The sequence below is a fragment of the Bufo gargarizans genome, chromosome 3 (genome assembly GCF_014858855.1).
Source record: "Bufo gargarizans isolate SCDJY-AF-19 chromosome 3, ASM1485885v1, whole genome shotgun sequence".
Lineage (NCBI taxonomy): Eukaryota > Metazoa > Chordata > Amphibia > Anura > Bufonidae > Bufo > Bufo gargarizans.
Genome location: NC_058082.1, coordinates 569,976,743 through 569,998,175, shown reverse-complemented (window position 1 = coordinate 569,998,175; position 21,433 = coordinate 569,976,743). Strand labels below are relative to the sequence as shown.

At 45.9% G+C, this 21,433-nt stretch overlaps 1 protein-coding gene across 1 annotated transcript in view; it reads right to left on the bottom strand.

The window, feature by feature from the left end:
- LOC122932882 (membrane-associated phosphatidylinositol transfer protein 3-like) overlaps window positions 1-21,433 on the bottom strand; it is a 787,926-nt gene that overhangs the window by 246,988 nt on the left and 519,505 nt on the right. Inside the window, exon 6 of the mRNA XM_044287536.1 lies at window positions 7,043-7,232. Coding sequence (XP_044143471.1) covers window positions 7,043-7,232 — 190 coding nt within the window. The remainder of the gene's footprint in view (window positions 1-7,042; window positions 7,233-21,433) is intronic.

The window sequence follows — 21,433 nt, the reverse complement described above, 5'->3', positions numbered from 1 at the left end:
ATTGTAAGTATATCCCACCCCTCAGTATATCACACCTATCGATAGCACACCTATACCAGTCCTTAAAATAACTTTTGTGGCCCTATTAGCTAGCATTTAGTGTCCCTAACAGTCTGTTCCTGCTCTACAAAGCAACCTCTCCCTACACTGGCAAAACACAGAATGTAAAATGGCTGACAGATCAGGTTCTGTTATAGGGTCCATGTGCTGGAACGTCTCAATTGGCTGTCCTGTCCCACCTGATGGATGTGTCATGGGTAAAAGTTTGGCGTAATGAAAAAGAATATGGCGCATGTGAACATCACCATATGTCTGCATGTTCGGCGAATCGCGAACGAGCAAAGTTCGCTGCGAAACGACCGCTGGGGGAACTGCAAGGCCATCTCTATTTACAACCAACATCTCTCAGCAACCATCAGTGAAAAACGCATTGCATCCACACTGGCTTCCGGATACAATGCGTTTTTCACTGAAGCCCCATTCACTTATATGGGGCCAGAGCTGCGTGAAAAACACAGAATATAGAGCATGCTGCATTTTTCACGCAACGCAGAACTGATGCATGAAAAAAAAATTCATTAATTTAAATAAATGGATCAGGATTCAGTGCGGGTGCTATGCGTTCACGTCACGCATTACACCCGCGCGGAAAACTCGCTCGTGTGAAAGCAGCCTTATTTTGAAACATGCTTTAGTCTTTCTTCCTTTCTTCCTTTTTTTGTAGTAAAAAAATTCTATGCATATTTTAGCTTTTTCTGTGTTTTTTTAACTGTAAAATTTTAAACAAGTATACAGTATTTTTCACCCCATAAGACGCATTTTCCCCCCTGCGAAAAATGCTCCTGCGTCTTATGGGGTAAATACTAAAGAGCACTTCCATTATGGAAGCGCTCCATAGTACCGGAGGAGCAGGAAGTGTTGAAGGCTCTGTACTCACTGCTTCCTGGTCCTCGGCTGTCATCTGTGCAGTGGCTGCGCACAGCGTGAGGGCGCTCTGTGACCTCACACTGTGCGCATCAGATCACAGCACAGCCGACAGCAGGATGAAGAGGATCGCGCTGTGGGTGAGGAGCGGCAGCGTCCGGAGCAGGAGAGGTAAATGATTTTTTTTATTTTAAGTTCTCTGTGGCATGGGGGCTGCTAAGAGGCATGGGGGCACATATGGAGGCTTCTAAGAGGCATGGCGGCACATATAGGAGCTGCTAAGAGGCATGGGGGCATATATGGAAGCTACTAAGAGGCATGGGGGCACATATGGGGGCTGCTAAGAGGCATGGGGGCATATATGGAAGCTACTAAGAGGCATGGGGGCACATATGGGGGCTGCTAAGAAGCATGGGGCACATATGGGGGCTGCTAAGAGTCATGGGGGCACATATGAGAGCTGCTAAGAGGCATGTGATCTCAGATGGGGGCTGATAAGTGGCATGGGGCACATATGGAGGCTGCTAAGAGGCATGGGGGCACATATAGAGGCTGCTAAGAAGCATGGGAGCACATATGTGAGCTTCTAAGAGGCATGGGGGTACATATAGGAGCTTCTAAGAGGCATAGGGGCTCATATGGGGGCTGGTGAGAGACATGAGGGCTCAAATGGGTGCTGATGAGAGGCATGGGGGCTTATATGGGGCTGATGAGAGGCAATGGTGGCTGATAAGAGGCCATGGGGGCTGATAAGAGGCATTGGGGGCTGATGAGAGGCAATGGGGGCTGATGAGAGGCATATGGGACTGATGAGAGGCATATGGGGTATATTTTCGGTAATACGGTAATTTTCTATCCTTTTCCATTTCCTATTGAGCTATTTGATCGAAAAAATGCCTAAAAACACCATACCTAGAGTATTCAGAATTTTTGTAAGTGCCAAAGTGACATGAAAAATATTTTGTAATGTCCTATTTTACAAATTTAAAGTAACATCTGGAAGCACAAATACAAAAACATTAGATGTGTGAAATCATCCTTAGGCCCCTTTCACACAAGCGAGTTTTCCGCGCCGGTGCAGTGCGTGATGTGAACACATAGCACCCGCACTGAATCCTGACCCATTCATTTCAATGGGTCTGTGTACTTGAGCGTTTTTTTCACGCATCAGTTCTGCGTTGCGTGAAAATCGCAGCATGTTCTATATTCTGCGTTTTTCACACAGCCCTGGCCCCATATAAGTGAACGGGGCTTCAATAAAAAATGCATTGCATCCGCAAGCATGTGCGGATGCAATGCGTTTTTCACTGATGGTTGCCATGAGATGTTGTTTGTAAACCTTCAGTTTTTTATCACGCGCGTGAAAAACGCATCAAAACGCATTGCACCCGCGCGGAAAAAACTGAACTAATCGCAGACAAAACTAAGGCCTCTTTTACACGGGCGTGAGTTTTTTTGCCCGGATAAGAGCCGGGTGCGTTGCGGGAAAATGCGCGATTTTTTCTGCGCAAGTGCAAAACATTGTCATGCGTTGCACTCGCGTGAGAAAAATCGCGCATGTTTGGTACCTAAACCCGAACTTCTTCATAGAAGTTCGGGCTTGGGATTGATGTTCGGAAGATTGTATTATTTTCCCTTATAACATGGTTATAAGGGAAAATAATAGCATTCTGAATACAGAATGCATAGTAAACCAGCGCTAGAGGGGTTAAAAAAAAATTAAAAATAATTTAACTCACCTTAGTCCACTTGCTCGTGAAGCCCGGCATCTCCTTCTGTCTCCGCTGCTGATGAACAGGACCTGGGGTGAGCTGCTCCATTAAATACAGGTTAAGGACCTTCGATGACGTCACTCCGGTCATCACATGGTACGTCACATGATCTTTTACCATGGTGATTCACCATGGTAAAAGACCATGTGATGACCAGAGTGACGTCATCGAAGGTCCTTAAGCTCTATTTAATGGAGCAGCTCACCCCAGGTCCTGTTCATCAGCAGCGGAGACACAAGGAGATGCCGGCTTCGCGAGCAAGTGGACTAAGGTGAGTTAAATTATTTTTTATTATTTTTTAACCCCTCTAGCGCTGGTTTACTATGCATTCTGTATTCAGAATGCTATTATTTTCCCTTATAACCATGTTATAAGGGAAAATAATAATGATCGGGTCTCCATCCCGATGGTCTCCTAGCAACCATGCGTGCAAATCGCACGGCATCCGTACTTGCTTGCGGATGCCATCCGATTTTCACACACCCCATTCACTTCTATGGGGCCTGCGTCACGTCAAAATCGGAAAATATAGAGCATGCTGCGATTTCAACTGAACGCACAAGTGATGCGTTAAAAACATCGCTCATGTGCACAGCCCCATAGAAATGAATGGGTCAGGATTTAGTGCGGGTGCCATACGTTCGCCGCACGGATTGCACCCGCACGGAAAACTCGCCCGTGTGAAAGGGGCCTAACTGAACTTGCTTGCAAAATGGTGCGAGTCTCACTGAACGCACCCTGAACGTATCTGGAGCTAATCCATCACTCTCGTGTGAAAGAGGGCTCATGCACACAAACGTATTTTTTGTCCGCATCCAATTCGCATTTTTTGCAGAACAGATGCGGACCCATACACTTCAATGGGGCTGCAAAAGATGCGGACAGCACACCATATGCTGTCCTCATCCGTAGATCCATTTTGTTACACCTGCAAAAATATAGAACACGTCCTAATGTTGTCCGCAATGCAGGACTGTTCAATTATGGGTCGGACGTTCTGTAAAATGCGGAACGCACGTGGCTGGTATCTTTGTTTTGCGGATCCACAATTTACAGACATCAAAAATGGCTACGGCCGTGTTCATGAGCCCTTTAGAATATTAAATACAAAGAAATAATAATTTTCACACTGCATCAAAATCTTGTGCCTTTTGTAAAAATGTCAAAACTCTAACTTTTTGCATTCCTTTGAAAAATGGCCATGAGAGTCGATGACTGGAGCTTATTTTATCTCCCTCATAGACAGATGGTAAATGTGATTAAAGATGAGCAGCTTGGATCTGTGTTATAAAATCTGGGATTTATTCAATATGAGCAGAGTGGGTTCATAAAAGGATGAATTGACCGCAACAGAAAACATTTACACTAAATACAATATGTCTGTCAGCCGCACACATTTTTATATATTATAGTCAAATATGCAGGTAGTTATGCATCTGCCTATTGCTGCCTGGTTTTCTGAAGAATATCTCCACGTGTGGCAGACAATGAAACAGTATTAAACCAAATTGTGTGGGGATATCATTCTGAGTTTGGAAAACTGTTTTTGCATGTATTGTGGTAAACTCCTTTTCTAGATTTTCCATGCGTTTTTTGGCGAAGATCTGCTTCAAATCTACTTCAAAAACCTCAAGAGGAAAATTCAGAACACGCATTGGTAAAAAAAAAAAAAAACACGTTAAAAAACGGGATAAAAAAAAAAGTCAAATATCACACCAAAAAAACGTGTATTTTTGCGCTGAGAAAATAACACGCTGATTCCAAGCTGAGTTTTTAAGCGTTTTTTTTTTCAAAATCAGTCGTGTTAACTGGCCCTAAGGATGGCTGCACAGTGTGCAGATTTATGTTCAAGAAATCTGCATAAAACCTGGCCCAAAAAATCTATTTATAGCAATTGTGGGGCATTTTTTGTGTGGATTTGATGCAGATTTTCTATGAAATTCTGGCTGAAATTCTCATAAGAAGAACACAACTGGCATTCTGCAGATTTCAAAATCAGCACAGCAGGTCAAAGAAGAGAAGTCTATGTAATGATAGTCAATGGCAGTGATGGTGAACCTTTTACAGACCGAGTGCCCAAAGTGTAACCCAAAACCCACATATTGATCGCAAAGTGCCAACATAGCAATTTAAGGTGAATACTAGTCCAATATAGTATATCTTCCATGTACTTTATCATTATAGCGTGCCCTGCACTGATGAATGGCAGGAAAGCTCTAAGGCATATTGGCATGCATTAGACTTTTTCCAGGGTGTGGGTGCCCACATAGAGGGCTCTGAGTGCCGCCTCTGGCACCCAATTCATAGGTTCGCCACCACTGGTCTATAATGTCGCACTGAGACATGTGACACACTACGACTGTCTGGATTTTTCTGTGACTGTCATAGACTATCATTACAGTAAATGTTGCACGAAAGTGGTGCGACAACACGTCACAATGCATTTGTTCCCTTTTTGTTGCGTAACTTATTGTCGTGCGACATATGTCGCCATGTAGCCTTCTCCTTCTCCTTCCTGCTGCATCCACTTCTAGCTTTAGCTCAGGAAACGACATCAAAAACTGCAGTAGTATTTTTCCCAAAATTATTGTGTGAAAACACATGCTGCACGTGACGTGTCGTTTATGGGGCTTTTCTGCACAGATTTCACACGTCCGTTTTGGTGTTCCGCATCCGTTCCGATTAAAAACGGAACGTTATGCGGATCCATTCATTTTCAATGGAATCAGCAAATAATCGGACAGACCTCATGGTGCTCTCCGATTCCGTGATTCCGTTCCGTTCCGTGGGTTCCGTTATTCGGATCCTGGAAAAAAAATATACCCTGTCCTACTATTTGTCCGATTTTGCGTTCCGTCATCCCATTCTAGTCAATGGATCCGTCGAAAATCTGGAAGACATGCTAAAAGCATACTCATGTCATCCAGATTTTCGGATCCGCAAAAAACAGGAACGTTTATCTGGAAAGGTAAAAATACTGACGTGTGAATGCAACCTTACGGGTATGTTTGGTTTTCGCTGCATTACCGCACCAAATCCACACCATGATCCACGTGTGTTACTTGAGGTTTTTAACCTGGATTTGCCCCAGATCTCACACTTTGCATTGCAAACAGTGAAATCTGCACTGAAGATCCGCAAAAACTATTGAAACGCTGCAGATTTTAAAATCGAAACGCAGGTCAATTTCTGCGTAGGAAATTTCTGCACTGTGTACATGAGATTTTAAATATCTCATCTGCCTAGCTGTTAATGTATGACACTGCATATTTTACAAACATTCCCTTAAAAAGTTATTTTTTAAACCTGTTTTTAGCAGTATTTTCTGATAGCTCTCCTTTAGGCCTCATGCACAAAAGCTTTCCCGTTTTTTGCGGTCCGCACGTGTGCCTTCCGCAATTTGTTGAACGGAACGGGCGGCCCATTGTAGAAATGCCTATTCTTGTCCGCAAAACAGACAAGAATAGGACATGTTCTATATTTTTGCAGGTGTAACAGAATGGATCTACGGATGAGGACAGCATATGGTGTGCTGTCAGCATCTTTTACGGCCCCATTGTAGTGAATGAGTCCACATCCGAGCCGCAAAAAAGGCAGCTCGAATGCGGACCCAAACAACGGCAGTGTGCATGAGGCCTTAAAGGGATATTCTGGTTGTTTCAAGTTATAGATACCTATTAGATCGGTTGGGGTCCTACCGCTGGGACCCCCACTGATCATAAGTATGGGGGCTCCGTAACCACTGCAGCACCCCTGAAATGAATGGAGTGGTCGGTCGTACATGCGCACGGCCATTCAATTTATTTCTATAGGAGTTCCGGAGATAGCCGAGTACAGCGCTCCCATTGAAGTCAGAATTCCTATAGAAATTAATGGAGCTGCCAGCCGGTCAGTTCATTTCAGGTGGGCTGCAGGGGGTACGGGACCCTGGTTCTCCTGATCTGTGGGGGTCCCAGCGGTAGAACCCCCACTGATCTAAGGCTCGGTTCACATAACGTTTTTTCACATCTATTTAGCGTATACGTTAAACGGATGCCCCAGACTGATGCCATGCAGTGGCATCTGTTCACCATAGAGTTCCATTGTAAAAAAAAATATATACCTTAACGCTATTAACTTAAAACTACCAGAATCAGACAGACAAATAATCCTTTATAGGCAATAATAGAGGCACACCATGTATATATTAATGTAATTATTATTTTCATAGAGCCTACATATTATACATATCTGCAGCATTTGATATACTGCATCTGCACGTACTATATATATATATATATATATATATATATATATATAATTCCCCCCCCTCCCCCTTCAAGAATAGCAGCGTGCTGCAATCTCACCTGTCCATTAAATCCAGCTCCATCTGGAGACTTGAGGAATTCATTGTAAACTTGGTTTGCTCTGCTGATCACCATAGCAACCGCATCCTGGTACTGAGGGGAAGAGATGGCCAGCAGTGGCAAGGCAGCTAGAGGGATGTGATCTTCACTTATGTTCAGGCAGTTCTCATCGTAGCTGTAAGGGTTAAGACTGGAGAGACACAACATCATATTGTCACCTGTAGTCGGCAGAAGTCAGTAGAAAATCACACATTGCAGATAAGCAGATACTATCTGCAGTTTTCAGCATGCTGGATGTATACATCAATCATTGTGTTTGGCAAACCTCTGACGGTGCAGTCGTGTAGCCCTGGTCTAATAAAGTTAGATTCGCACATGGTAGATTTTTATTTTTTTTTATGAAGAAAAAAGGCTGCTGCTAGGGGTTAGGAAAATGTCAAATGCACCACAAGTATTTTTTGGGGCATTTTTGCTCACTTTGGTATATGTTTTGGGTAAATATCATTAGCAGAGAGCTGCAGTACATTGGAACTACATCTGGCCTCTTAAAGGGGTTGCCAGAAATAATAAAAAATTTAAATAAAATAAAAAATCTTATACTTACCCCTTTCATCAGCACCGTTCTCTGTGGTGGCGGTTTGATCCTTCTGCCACTGCCAAGCTACAGTCAAGTGCTGTCCACGTCACTGACACTGGAACCTAACCTCTGCAGCCACTCACTTTGCTCAATATAAGGGCTCATGCACATGACCGTATGTATTTCGCGGTCCCCAAAACACGGATCCGCAAAATAAAAACCAGATAACATCTGTGTGACGTCCATATTGCATGCGTTTTTTTTTATCCATTGTAACAATGCCAGTCCTTGTCCGCAAAATGGAAAAGAAGAGGAGATGTTCTATTATGTTGCGGAAATAACTTGCAGACATACAGAAACGAAATGCACACGGAGTAACTTCCGTTTTGTTTTATTTTGCAGACCCATTGAAATTAATGGTTCTGCATACGGTCCAAAAAAATAAATAAATGGAACATACACGGAGAGAAAATACTGCCATGTGCGTGAGCCCTAAGACCGCTGAGCACAGTGATCAGCTGCTGCAGTCACATGCCGTATACCCGCATGGCCCTGCTACAGGCTTGAGTGAATGCACTAATGAATAGGGGTCCTCAGCTATTGGGGACGCAACAGTCGCAGAAAATCCATTCGAGATGTCGTCGTGTAGACGTAGCCTAATTGTATCCATCTGCAACATTGATGCTCTGACTGATCCTGTTTGTGGATACTAGCGTGGCTGGAAGATTGATTGTATTTGACTGACCATCATCAATAGATGCGCAGTACAAGCTTATGCCACATCTATGCAGTCTAGTGTGGGCGAGTGCAAAACATTGTCATGCGTTTTGCACTCGTGTGAGAAAAATCGCGCATGTTTGGTACCCAAACCCGAACTTCTTCACAGAAGTTTAGGCTTGGGATCGTTATTCTGTAGATTGTATTATTTTCCCTTATAACATAGTTATAAGGGAAAATAATAGCATTCTGAATACAGAATGCATAGTAAAATAGCGCTGGAGGGGTTAAAAATAAAAAATAAAAATTTAACTCACCTTAATCCACTTGTTCGCGTAGCCGGCATCTCCTTCTGTCTTCATCTTAGCTTTTTGAAGCAACAAGGACCTTTGGTGACGTCACAGTCATCACATGATCCATCACCATGGTAAAAGATCATGTGATGGATCATGTGATGACTGTAACATCACCAAAGGTCCTTGTTGCTACAAAAAGCTCAGATGAAGATAGAAGGAGATGCCGGCAGCGCGAACAAGTGGACTAAGGTGAGTAAAAATGTTTTTTTTTTAAAATTTAACCCCTCCAGCGCTATTTTACTATGCATTCTGTATTCAGAATGCTATTATTTTCCCTTATAACCATGTTATAAGGGAAAATAATAATGATCGGGTCTCCATCCCGATCGTCTCCTAGCAACCGTGCGTGAAAATCGCACCGCATCCGCACTTGCTTACGGATGCTTGCGATTTTCACGCAACCCCATTCATTTCTATGGGGCCTGCGTTACGTGAAAAACGCAGAATATAGAGCATGCTGCAATTTTCACGCAACGCACAAGTAATGTGTGAAAATCACCGCTCATGTGAACAGCCCCATAGAAATGAATGGGTCGGTATTCAGTGCGGGTGCAATGCGTTCAACTCACGCATCGCATCCGCGCGGAATACTCGCCCGTGTGAAAGGGGCCTTACAAGTAGTGTGCAGCACGAAGCTGTGCCACATCTACGCAGTCACACGTGAATATGTGTATATTACATACCCACACCTCTAGCTGGGCCGACTGTACATTATGATTTGGGTTATACACCCTTTACTATTTTAAAGGGGTTCTGCACTTTGTTTAAACTGATGATCTATCCTCTGGATAGATCATCAGCATCTGATCGGCGGGGGTGTAGTAGGGGGTCTGAAAGTACGGGACCTCACCCCATCATGAGCTAAATGGGTGAAAAGAAATCAATGAAAGAGCAAGTTTTTCTAAAATATTCCCACATGTGAACTATATCTGTTTATTTGGCAGCTATTTACACTGATAAAAATAAACTACTTCATTTTCATCATGAAAAAAATTGGTCTGCGTTTTCTGCCTACATAGCTACAAAGCATATGATGACCACGCAGGGTGAAAAAAAGGAGAAAAGCAGCACGCCAAGGAAGTTCAGACAAGTTGGAATAAAGCTGTTTTGTTTCTATTCTTTGTCGGCTCTTTGATCATACTAACGCATACATGAGAAGAGGGTTGCATTCAAAGCGGCCTTTTCAGCTTCACGTTGTACACAATCATTTTGGCTTGTGAGCTCAACTGACTTATTGTTGTGCTTTTGCCTTCAGAAGACAACCAAGCTCCGCACCTTCTGCACATGTGTCCTATTAGACGTGGAGTGTGTTGACGGTTTTGAAGTCATAATAACAATTCACACTTTCAGTATTAGTCATTCTTTTATGGAGGGTCTCCGTTTCACCACATTTTCACACCTGCTGCTTTGATGCAGTTTTTGAAGCCAGTGTCAGGACTACATCATGATGGGAGTGTATAGGAAATATTGTGCTTCTTTGTTAATCCACTCCTATGTTTGGATTCAAAAACTGCATCAAAATGAGAAGGGATATCTGTCCTTAATACTTTCTCTCCTTTTGGGATCGACTCCTGATTTTGGCTTCCAAAACTGCATCAGGAAACCTGACCGTGTGGTCATATCCTGTGAGCAAGACACTAACACGTTATCTGTCATACAATATAAGCTAAATTAGATCCAGTGTTTTACGGACTGACAAATTTGGCATTCGGATCATATTTTTCCCTGATATTTGATGAAAACTGACAACCACCTTATAGGGTCATTATATTATTGAAGTTGTCAGGTAACATGCCTCAGATCTTCATCTCATGGCTCACTGGGCTCTCAGAAAGGAGCCCAGTGAGAAATTTACTGAATAAAAATAGGTAAAGGGATTAAACTTCAGTCTGTCACTTTCTGTTTGAGTCCCATCAGATGACTGCTCATGTAGATCTTATCTCTTGATCTCATATACACTCATTATAGCTACATTGTTAGCAAATTTATAAGAATTTGGGTTAAATGAGTGTTTATGAGGTCAGGTGATCAGAGATAAGAACTATATATAATCCATCATCTGGCGGGACTCAGACAGACTGAAATTTAATACAAAAAGAAAATGCTTGGCACTCCACTTATTTTGAAAAAGGGAACCTGGTGCTCAGTGATGGGGTAGAATATAATATATAGATATTATGGCACACGGTTATGATGCAAACATTTTGTAGCTTTTTTTAAAACCTCCAGTTTTGGAACGCCAACATCCAGCCAGCCAATTTCTCTGGAGGCTTATAGGCCGCGATCAAAGTCCTGGTAGGACCGAAATGATGGCCTTGCCTACATCAACATAACTGGATGTTTATATAACAGCTAGAAAATGTTTGCATCATAACCATGTACCTTGATATCTTCTATATTAGACTGAAATTTAACCCCTGTATCTCAACAATGCTGAAAAGTTTTAATAAAGCTAAAAAAAAATAAAAAAATTTAAGCCCTAAATTAGTAGAATGCAATAATTAAAAAACGTCCCTGAAGGTGTTCATAGCCTTAAAGATAAGATCTATTAGGATTTTCAGATTGTTATTGTTACCACACTTGTACTACCTCAAATTATTGCCTTCTGTTGAAAGTCTACCATTGTCATATACACCGTGGCAGTAACGTAGAGGTCACATACTATTTTATATATGTGACACCTTTTCTACTGGTAAAAGAAAACAACTGCTGATGTTACGTCAATATCGTCATTGTTTTTGTACTCAAAATCCTTGTCCCTTGAGTAATCTTGGAAACCAAAAGAAAACTTAAGCTCCTGAAATCAAACTGATATCCCTCTTCAAACCTTTAATAAAGAATGGCTCAGTGACTGCACGTATTAGCTTATTCAGGCATGGCATTAAAACAAACCACGGAGTGCACTAGAGGTAAAATGCAGTCAGTTTCCTGATGCTTCTTTCATCTCTGTTCTGGCCCAAAAAGAGTCAAAATTTGAAATTTAAATATTATAGGTTGATAATGTAAATGAATATATTCAACAAGTTAAGATTTTTCTGTTTCTAATCAAAGTCTTAGAAAAAATCTGATTTATTCTTCGGGGCTTGGTAGAATACTACAATTATCATGGATTAATGTATGCATGAGATGTTAAATCCTTTTTTATTTAAACTTTCGATTGCATAAGATAATGAATATGACACACACAATTCACAATTCATGGCGGTGTGTGCAGACCCAGTGAAAGTGACATGTACAGTCCTCAGTAGATTCAAAAGGTAGTCACGCTGCCAGGCACAAAGTTGTGCCGCACATAGTACTTTTTATGACTTAATAGGATGGAAGAATTTCCTCCGTCTACTGATACCTACCCAGATCCCCTTTAAATAATCACACCAACACCTACTTGCTTTGGTAAAATGACCGTGACGGCCAAACTTTATTATTCCACACATTAAAGCAACATCTTTCACCATATAGCATGAATAATAATAACAATAACAACAGCAGGCACTTTTTTAAACATCCCTCAACATTATCACCTACTGCACCGTAACAAGGATCCTGGAGGGCAACCCAAACTAGCAGTATCCTCCTTCACCGCCTCACCTCGTACTTCAAGCTTACCCTTGGCCGCACTCACCGACCCAAGGGCACCAACTCCTTGAAGTATACCAGTATCCCTCCTGTAGGCCTTGTAGCCCAAACAGGAGCCCCATCCTCGGTATTAACAAACCATATGAGATGCAGGCTCTAACATGTCCTGCATCTCTTAACCATTGAATTGCTCCCCCAGGATCCCATATCAAGCAGCCACATGTCTATGCCAACATCATTAAGGTGCACACCATCCTCTCTCAAGAATTGAGGCGATGCCGCCTCCAATTCCCGGTGACGCACTACCAAACCACCTTGCCTGCGAACAAAACGCCCCACCTCCTTATTCAATTTCGCCCGGGCTTTATTGATACGCTCCACCGACCTGGCGAACCGCCAGCAACGTCTCGCAACCACCTCTGACCACACAATCAACAAATCCGGAAAATCCGACAATAAGTGCAGCACATCCAACTTAATGTCCCGGATTACATCCCGAGATCGCCGCACACCCAGATCGTTGCCCCCAACATGGAGCACTAAGATATCAGGCGGCCGATCCAAAGTGGCATTAACATGAATTTCAGGCAACACCCGACCCCAAAGGAGCCCCCTCAACCCAATCCACCTGATTACCAACTCATCCGTCGGGAAACCCAATTGGCATCCGTTCCGCCTGACATCCGCACGTAAGGCCCCCCAATGGACGTACGAGTGCCCGAAAATCCATGCCAGACAAGGCGCTGCCCCTGTAACAAAAAATAAACATATTCATAACAGAACCAGAACACCAACACGCTCCATTCACAGAAGCCCCGCCCAACAATCATTCATAAAAGATGAGGTCGAATATATGAGTGAAAACAATCTGACTCCCAGCGCCCAATACGCTTGATAAAATCTTCACCCAGCCCCCACCTGGCCGCTTCAGTTGCTGCCCCGATCTGAAAGGAGTGGGATGCATAATCATCAACAGGCAAACCCGCCGCCAACAAACACTTCCTAAAAACAGATATGAATTGGAAGCGAGACAACCGCAACCCGTCCTGGTGAACCAACAATGCACCCGATCCATCAGGCCGCACTCCCAAATATTCCTCAACGCAACGCACTGGACAAAGTACCGACCCCACCAATTGCCGAAGCCACAAAACCACACCCCTACCTTCCTGATCAGTTTTAGACTTGCGTATTACGCACCTCAAACCGCCGTCACACAACAGTACATCTTCCAACAACAAACCTCCACCACCCGAGCGACTAGCTGCTACCAATTCAGAAATACGAAATGCTCCAAAAAAGGCTAGCGAAAATGCAGCCCTAAACAAAAACACCTCAAATGCCGACACACAAACCGACTCCGCCCTCTCCCACAACAACTGCAACACTGCGAAAGACACTGGCCTCCTAGTGTCCCTCCGAATCATCCAACGACGGTAACCCTTCAACGCCTGCCGAACCCCAAAACACTTAGAAAACATCCGCCAGCGCAACCAGAAAGCCACAGCCGCAACCCTCTTTGACACCACCGAGAAAGACACACCTGCCTCATAACACGAACCCACCCAAAAAACCAATAAGGTCCGGAAATCATCAACCGAACTACAACCACATACCTGCTCAATCAATTCCTCCCACAAAGCCCACACTGCTGAGTAGGCCAACCACGTACCTCTACTAAGCGACTGCCTAATCAGATCAGCTGACACCCCAAGGCCACGCTCCAGAGCCACTGGGGACAGGGTAACCCCCGTACTTCGGCACCCGGAGCCAAGCAGCGAAAGCGATCCCACTGGAAACGAGAAAGGGAATCAGCAAGTGAGTTGTCTACCCCAGGAACATGCACAGCAACAAAACAAGCATTCAGCCGCAAACCCCTCAACACCAGATGCCTTAATAAATTCAACACCGGCGGAGAGTTGGCTGTCTGACTATTAATCGCCTGCACCACGCCCAAATTATCACAGTAGAAACGCACCCGCCGATTCCTAAGCCATTCCCCCCACAACTCAGTAGCCAAAACAATAGGGAAAAGCTCCAACAACACCAAGTTGCCGAGGACCCCAGCCCGTCTCCACTCTTCCGGCCATGCCTCTGCACTCCATTGACCCCGACAAAAAACACCATATCCGCACGAACCTGCCGCATCCGAAAATAATTCCAAATCCACACTACTAATCGCCTCTTCCATCCACATAGACCACCCATTATACTCCCCAAACCGCCAAGTCCTCCTTTACCTCAGCTGGTAACCGCAAGTAATGAAACGGTGCAGTAACACCCGCAGTAGCCAACGCCAAACGCCGACAAAAAACCTGTCCCATCGGCAAAATACGACAAGCGAAATTCAGTTTGCCCAAGACCGACTGAACCCGCTTGAGCTGGACCTTTCTGGCCCTACGTAGGAAGACAACCTCAGCCAACAAATCAGACACCTTGTTGTCAGGTAGCCGGCATTCCATGGCCATGCTGTCAATCTCAATCCCCAAAAACGTCAATACAGTGGAAGGACCCTCCGTTTTTTCACCCGCTAAAGGGATCCCAAACCAAGCTGCCACACGCTCCATTGTTTGCAACAGAACAGCACACACCCTGGATTCAGCCGGACCCAAGAACAAAAAATCGTCCAGATAATGCAATACCGAATTCCACCCCGACTCCTGTTTCACTACCCATTCCAAAAACGAACTAAACGATTCAAACAATGAACAAGAAATTGCGCAGCCCATCGGCAAACAACAATCAACGTAAAAACAACCTTCCCATTGGAAACCCAGTAAATGCAAGCTATCCGGGTGGATGGGCAACAACCGAAAAGCCGCCTCAATGTCCGTTTTAGCGAGCAGGGCACCCTGCCCGAAACGCCTCACCCAACGCACCGCCGCATCAAATGACGTGTAGGACACAGAACACAACTCATCAGCAATGCCATCATTCACAGACCCCCCTTGCGGATAGGACAAATTATGAATCAACCTAAACTTATTGGGCTCCTTCTTAGGCACCAAACCCAACGGGGAGACCCACAAATCAGGCAAAGGACACTCCTTAAAGGGGCCTACAACCCTGCCCGCCGCAACCTCCTTCTCAATCTTCTCCTTTACCACACCCGGATGGCGCAATGCAGAGTTCAAATTCCTAGCCGATACACTCGGCACAACTAAACTACACGGAATCACGAAACCCTCAGTAAACCCCGCCAACAACAACCGAGCCACCTCCCTATTTGGATACTTCCTTAAATAGGGGACCATCTCTTCCACCCTCACCGGCGTCACCCCTCTTCTGTGTAACCTCGGGTCCCTTACCCCTCCCACGCCAGAAACACCGCGACAAACTGTGGGAGCCACCGCAACCGGAGCACTCGTGCTTGTACCGGCAGTCTGACAAGAACCTGCAATGCCCTTCATTATACTGCCAGCAACAACCCTTTCTGTTCCCTCCTTGAAAATCCGAGGCCGAGGGACCCCCGGCCGCTCCCCGAAAGGGCTGAGAACCTCCCCTAGGCGCCGCCATCAGCCGCATCCAGAGACCAATGTCCTTATGATCCCATCGTATGCTGGGTCTGACCGCCTTCCGCTGCCGGAACTGCTCATCATACCTAAGCCACGCCACACCCCTGTACGTCCGATGAGCCTCCCCTATCGCGTCCATATAGCAGAACAGTGCAGAGCAATGTTCAGGCGATTTCTCCCCAACCACACTGGCCAGAATCGCAAAGGCCTGAAGCCAATTCTGAAACGTACGCGGGATCAATCTATACCGCCGCCGTTCTTCCTCCTCCTTCTTAATCTCATCAGGTTTACCCCTATCTAAATTAAATTTTTCCAACGGAAGCAATGAGAATATTTCCACATATTCATCCTTCCATATCTTGTCCCTAATGTCCTGCTTCAAGTGAGCCCCCAGCGGCCCCTCAAAACACACATAGATCTCCCCCTTTGCAGCATCCGCCAACCGAACTCCATCCCCCACATCACTACTAACACCCGCAACCGCCATTGAACCTGAGGCCTGCGGAGACACTCACCCCAGAACCACCAGTACCCTGCACCATCCCCTGATCCAACGCCCCCAACGCCTGAGCGGACCCCAAACCGATGCCGGAGAGACAGGCGCCCCAGTCCCCAGCCGTGAAAGCAACGACAGCATACTAGACAGTACCTCCCGAGCTAAAACATCCGCCCCCCCCCCACTATGCTGTACTGGACCCCCAACCAGCATCTGACACGACGTCGTCTCACCTGGCCGTCCCCGGATGGATCCTCCGGCAGCCGCGGATCCGCTCCCAGACACTCCCACCGGCGTGCTTGCTCCGCAGGGCACGGCGACCTCCAGAATGGAAACATCTCCTCCGCCCGCCGTGACGTCCGCTCCCGAATCCAGTTCTCCCCTTTCCAACTGCGATGCCTCCCCCTCCTGCAGATGGCGAGAGGGGAGGGTAATACTCCTACTCCTCGATGTGTGGGCCTGAACACTCGGCCGCAGGCTGTCCAGTCTTCCCGCCCCCAACTGAAGAGGCTCTGCAGCAGCTGCACTGCAAGCCGCCTCTCCAGGCCCCTGCTCAGGGGGCAGAGCCACATTATTCCACTCATCAATACTCTGGGTGCAATGACGCCGGCCCACCACTAGGGGCCACTCCGCATCCACTTCACCACCAGCTCCTGCGCTCTCCCCGGACACCTCACTCCTCAGCTGCCAGCCTGTATCCATCCGCCGCAGCGCCGACACCCCAGAAACTTCAGCCGCCCCAAGGCCCGAACCGGAAGACGGCCCGGCAGCACTGCTTCCTCCAGGCTCAGGTAAGGCCCTCCTGGCTCGCTCCCCGCGCGGGACATCTCGCGGGGATGCAGGCGATCTCACCCTCCCTCGTGCAGCATGGGAAACAGGCCTAGGGAGAACCCGGCCCTCTCCTGCCGGCCCGCCACGCGATCCCAGATTCCTCCCGCTGTGCCTGAGGGCCCGACCGGCTACAGACACCTCAGACCGCAGCGGAGGGTCCCTGGCGGGGCTCCCTATACGTCAGCGGACCCGAGGGGTGGATTCAGGGCTCAAACGCTCAGGGGGGGACAGATCTCCTGGCCCTGACAGCGTGTGCGGACACAACCGGAGGCGGCGGCGGGGGGGGGGGTTGTTAAGAGCAGCCTGGATGGTCTGCTGAAGAAAATCCATACCATGCAACTCCACCGCAGCCCGCACCGACGCCAAAAGTTCCTCCATGGAGGCCATGACCACAAAAACTCGCTGGCTCAAGCTGGCAACTGACCAGTAGCCCCTCCCTCAGTTCCTTATATACAGCCCGCGAAAATACCAGCTCCCCCCCACTCCGTACAGCAGACCAGCCCCCCAACCATGCACCAACCCAGCATCATTAACCCCTTACTAGCCTACAGTCTTCCCCTTAAGTCAGTACGCCCTGCGCTATGTCTGCGCCTCGCTCCGTTGCTATTAATATACTCACAAGAGTCGTTAAAATTCAGGCATTTAAATAAAATCTGTAGCACAGCCTGACCCGGGTGCTACAGATTTTATTGTTTAAATGCCTGAATTTAAACGACTCTTGTGAGTATATTAAAAAGTATTTGAGAGATAAAGATTGGTTGAACTTTACTATGTGCGGCGAAACTTTGTAATCCACAGGAGGAACTCGGATGATAGAGATTGCCTTTTGGTGGAAGTCTGTGTCATAGCTACACAAAAAGAACTGTTGCTTTTCCCTGACTTTGCACTCTGATGCTTTGAAGTGTGCATGGCAGCGCGACTACCTTTTAAATCTTCTGAGACTTATTGTGTGCATTCTGTTTCCGTATGTCCGTATTTCCGTTCCGCAAAAAAATATAACATGTCCTATTATTGTCCGCATTACGGACAAGGATAGTACTGTTCTATCAAGGGCCAACTGTTCCGTTCCGCAAAATATGGAATGAACACGGATGTCATCCATATTTTTTGCGGATCTGTTTTTACGGACCACAAAATACATACAGTCGTGTGCATGAGCCCTTAGATATAGACGGACTATGACCTATTATCCTATGGATAGGTCATTAATAGTGTTGAGCGCATTGAACTTCAGATTATAGAGCCGAAGTCGCTTCGCTCAAAACTTTGTTTCCATGCTGTGAATAACTTTGGACTTTGATTTTAGAACTTGAAAACCATTTCTAACTTGGATCCGAAGCCGGCTTCGGTACCGAGGTACCAGCCGCTAACGAAGCCGATTCATGTTTTAAAATGGTTTTCAAGTTTAAAAATTTAATGCTGAAGACTTCGGTGATAATTAATTTCACCTCACCGAAGGCCATACATTTTAATGCTGTACGGACATGTATCAAATTGGTGAGGGTCCGACACTCAGCACCTCAACAATCAGCTGTTTCGGACAGCCGCAAACGCCGGAAACTATACAGTGGATGGTGGATGGCAGGCTCCACCCACCATGTAGTTTCCCATGCCAGTGTACCGAAGATCAGCTCTCATGCACTTGAATGGAAGCTGAGCTGCAGTACCCCAACATGGCTGCTACGCAGTGCATAGTGCCTTCTGCTTCTGCCTCCATCCACAGTGTTGTTTCAAGGGTCAGCAGCTGCCCAAAACAACTGATTGTGGAAGTGCCGGGTGTCAGCCCCTCATCATCTTAAATTTAATCATTTCTGTGAGGTTTTGGTGTGGTTTCTGGTGTTTTTTTTTTTCAGTTTCCTATTTCTTCCACATTTCAATGGGAGAATCAGTGTGGATTCTGCTCCAGGTTAGAATCTGCTGCTTCTCTTTTCCATGCAGTTTTATTTAGCTTTTTAGAGACGCTTTTTGGTGCGGATTCCACGTGGAAAACACATGAGAAACAGCGCCAAAAATGTAGTGTGAATTGGCCCTAGGTCATCAATATCTAAGTATCGGATAACCCATTTAACTATGCTAACTAGAGATGATTGGATTGATTCTAACAAATCTACTTGCTTCCAAATAAGGCTCCCGGATCACCGAGGGTTTCTGGCCCTGCTGCTCAAGAGACTCCCCTCTCCCCCTTAATTGACAGGGTCAGATTAGATGTTTTCAATCTCGTGCATGCAGTGTTTCTTCAAATATTGGCTCAAGTGTAGAGAATTTGCTGCTTCTAGCTTAGCAGCTCAGATACTGACTGTGCATGTGCCCCTAACCTTTGGGTACAACCGGAAGTGAAGGTAGGGGCTTCAGACAAAATAATACCCTTTCATGTTGAACTTTTCACTATATAATTCTTTCAAATGAATTGGATTTTCACGTGGTGAGCGCTGTGAGCTCGGTGACGTCATCTGGCACATCGCAGGTCCTTTGGCAGGTCCTGCTGAATGAAGATAGAAGAGACTGCTGCAGCGCGATCAAGTGGATGAAGTGAGTTTTTGAACCCATAAATGGCCATATTATTTGCCGATATAACCATGTTATCACCGAAAATAATAAAATTACCCAAACCGGGATTTCAGTGAAAACTTTGCAGTTCGGGTTTGCTCATCCCTATTATTGGGGTGTCCAACTTTTTAAATAGATAAGCAGATCTATTAGGCCTTGATTCTCAAATTGGGGTGGATAAGCTGTCTATTTTTTATGTTATTGGGGTGCCCCCTTGTTTAATAGATAAACAGTTCAACTATGCCTTGATTCTCAAATTGGGGTGAATAAGCTGTCTATTTTTACTGTTATTGGGGTTTCCCCAACTTTTTTTTATAGATAAGTAATTCCATTAGGTCTTGAGTCTTAAATTGGGGGTGAATAAGCTGTTTAATGTCATTGTCATTGATGATGTAACCGATCGCACATGGGAGTCAGGTTAATAGGGGGCTTCATCATCATCTGCAGGGAGTGAGGGTAGCAGCTTGCAGGGTGGCATCGTGCAGCTGGGCCATTACTGTGCAAGCATCGACATGAGACAGCAGGGTGACAGCAGTGTGGTGTGGGTTTCCCTCCCATACCAAAGCGTGACAGTAGGCTCCTGAGTAGCAGACTGTCTACCCTGGGCATGTTTGGCTCCAAAACTTAAACATAGGAAAGGGATGAGGGGAAAAGGACTGTAAACTAGAGAAATAAGCAGGTCACCTCCTAGAGAAACCCTAATCAAGGTCCTGACTGACCTCAAGTATGAACTGACCCCAGAGATAGGTGATTTCATACACAGGAACCAAAAGTCCTAAATCACCCTGTAGTACCCTGGTACTATTGTCAGGACAAGAGACAACCTGTTCCTCCAAACAGTAGGACAAACAGGGGTCTCCCTCAGCCTTATACACTAATGACAGGGAAAATAGCAACACAAGAAAACCCAAACAATAAACAAAAAAGGGAAGAAGACACTTAACTTCAAATGGCTATGGAAGCACAGTAACTCCACCGAGATCCAAACACCAGCAATCCACAACAAGACTGAAGCTATAAACCGCACAGCATGGTGAGAGAAGCCACAATAAATAGGGAAGGTTAAATGACCACATAAGCAACACCTGAGGAAAGGGGTGTGGCCATTACCAGAAACAACACAGACACTGTCATGGTCTTACCTTCTTGCTGTCCTCCTTCGTTTGACATGTGCTGGCGGCCATCTTGGTTTCTGGGTTTCTTGTAGCCTCCCACCCTGCGGCTTCTCCTTCCCACTGGGAGGAGCTGGATGCCCAGCTCATATATATAGGAGGTCTGTGGCTTCAGTTCCCTGCTTGGTCCTCCTGTGTTCACATGCTTCTAAGACTGCTGCTGCTTCTGGTTCCTGATCCTGGCTTCGTCTGACTACCCTTCTGGTTCCTGATCCTGGCTTCGTCTGACTACCCTTCTGGTTCCTGATCCTGGCTTCGTCTGACTACCCTGCTGGTTCCTGATCCAGGCCTCGTCTGACTACCCTGCTGGTTCCTGATCCAGGCTTTGTCTGACTACCCTTCTGGTTCCCGACTTCTGGCTTCGCAAGACCCTGCTTCGGTTTAGCCATCCGCTTGGACTTTTGCCTTACGGCTTGACTTTCAATAAAGCCTTCTTATTTTCACTATCTCTTGTTGTACGTCTGGTTCATGGTTCCTTGACATTAGGACCAAGCAATGAATTCTGACGGTACAGGGCCATCCTCGCTACCTACGCTGGTTGCCAGACTTGATCAGCAGGATCACCTGTTGGGTCGGTTCGCTGTGGCGTTGCAAACCCTGCTTG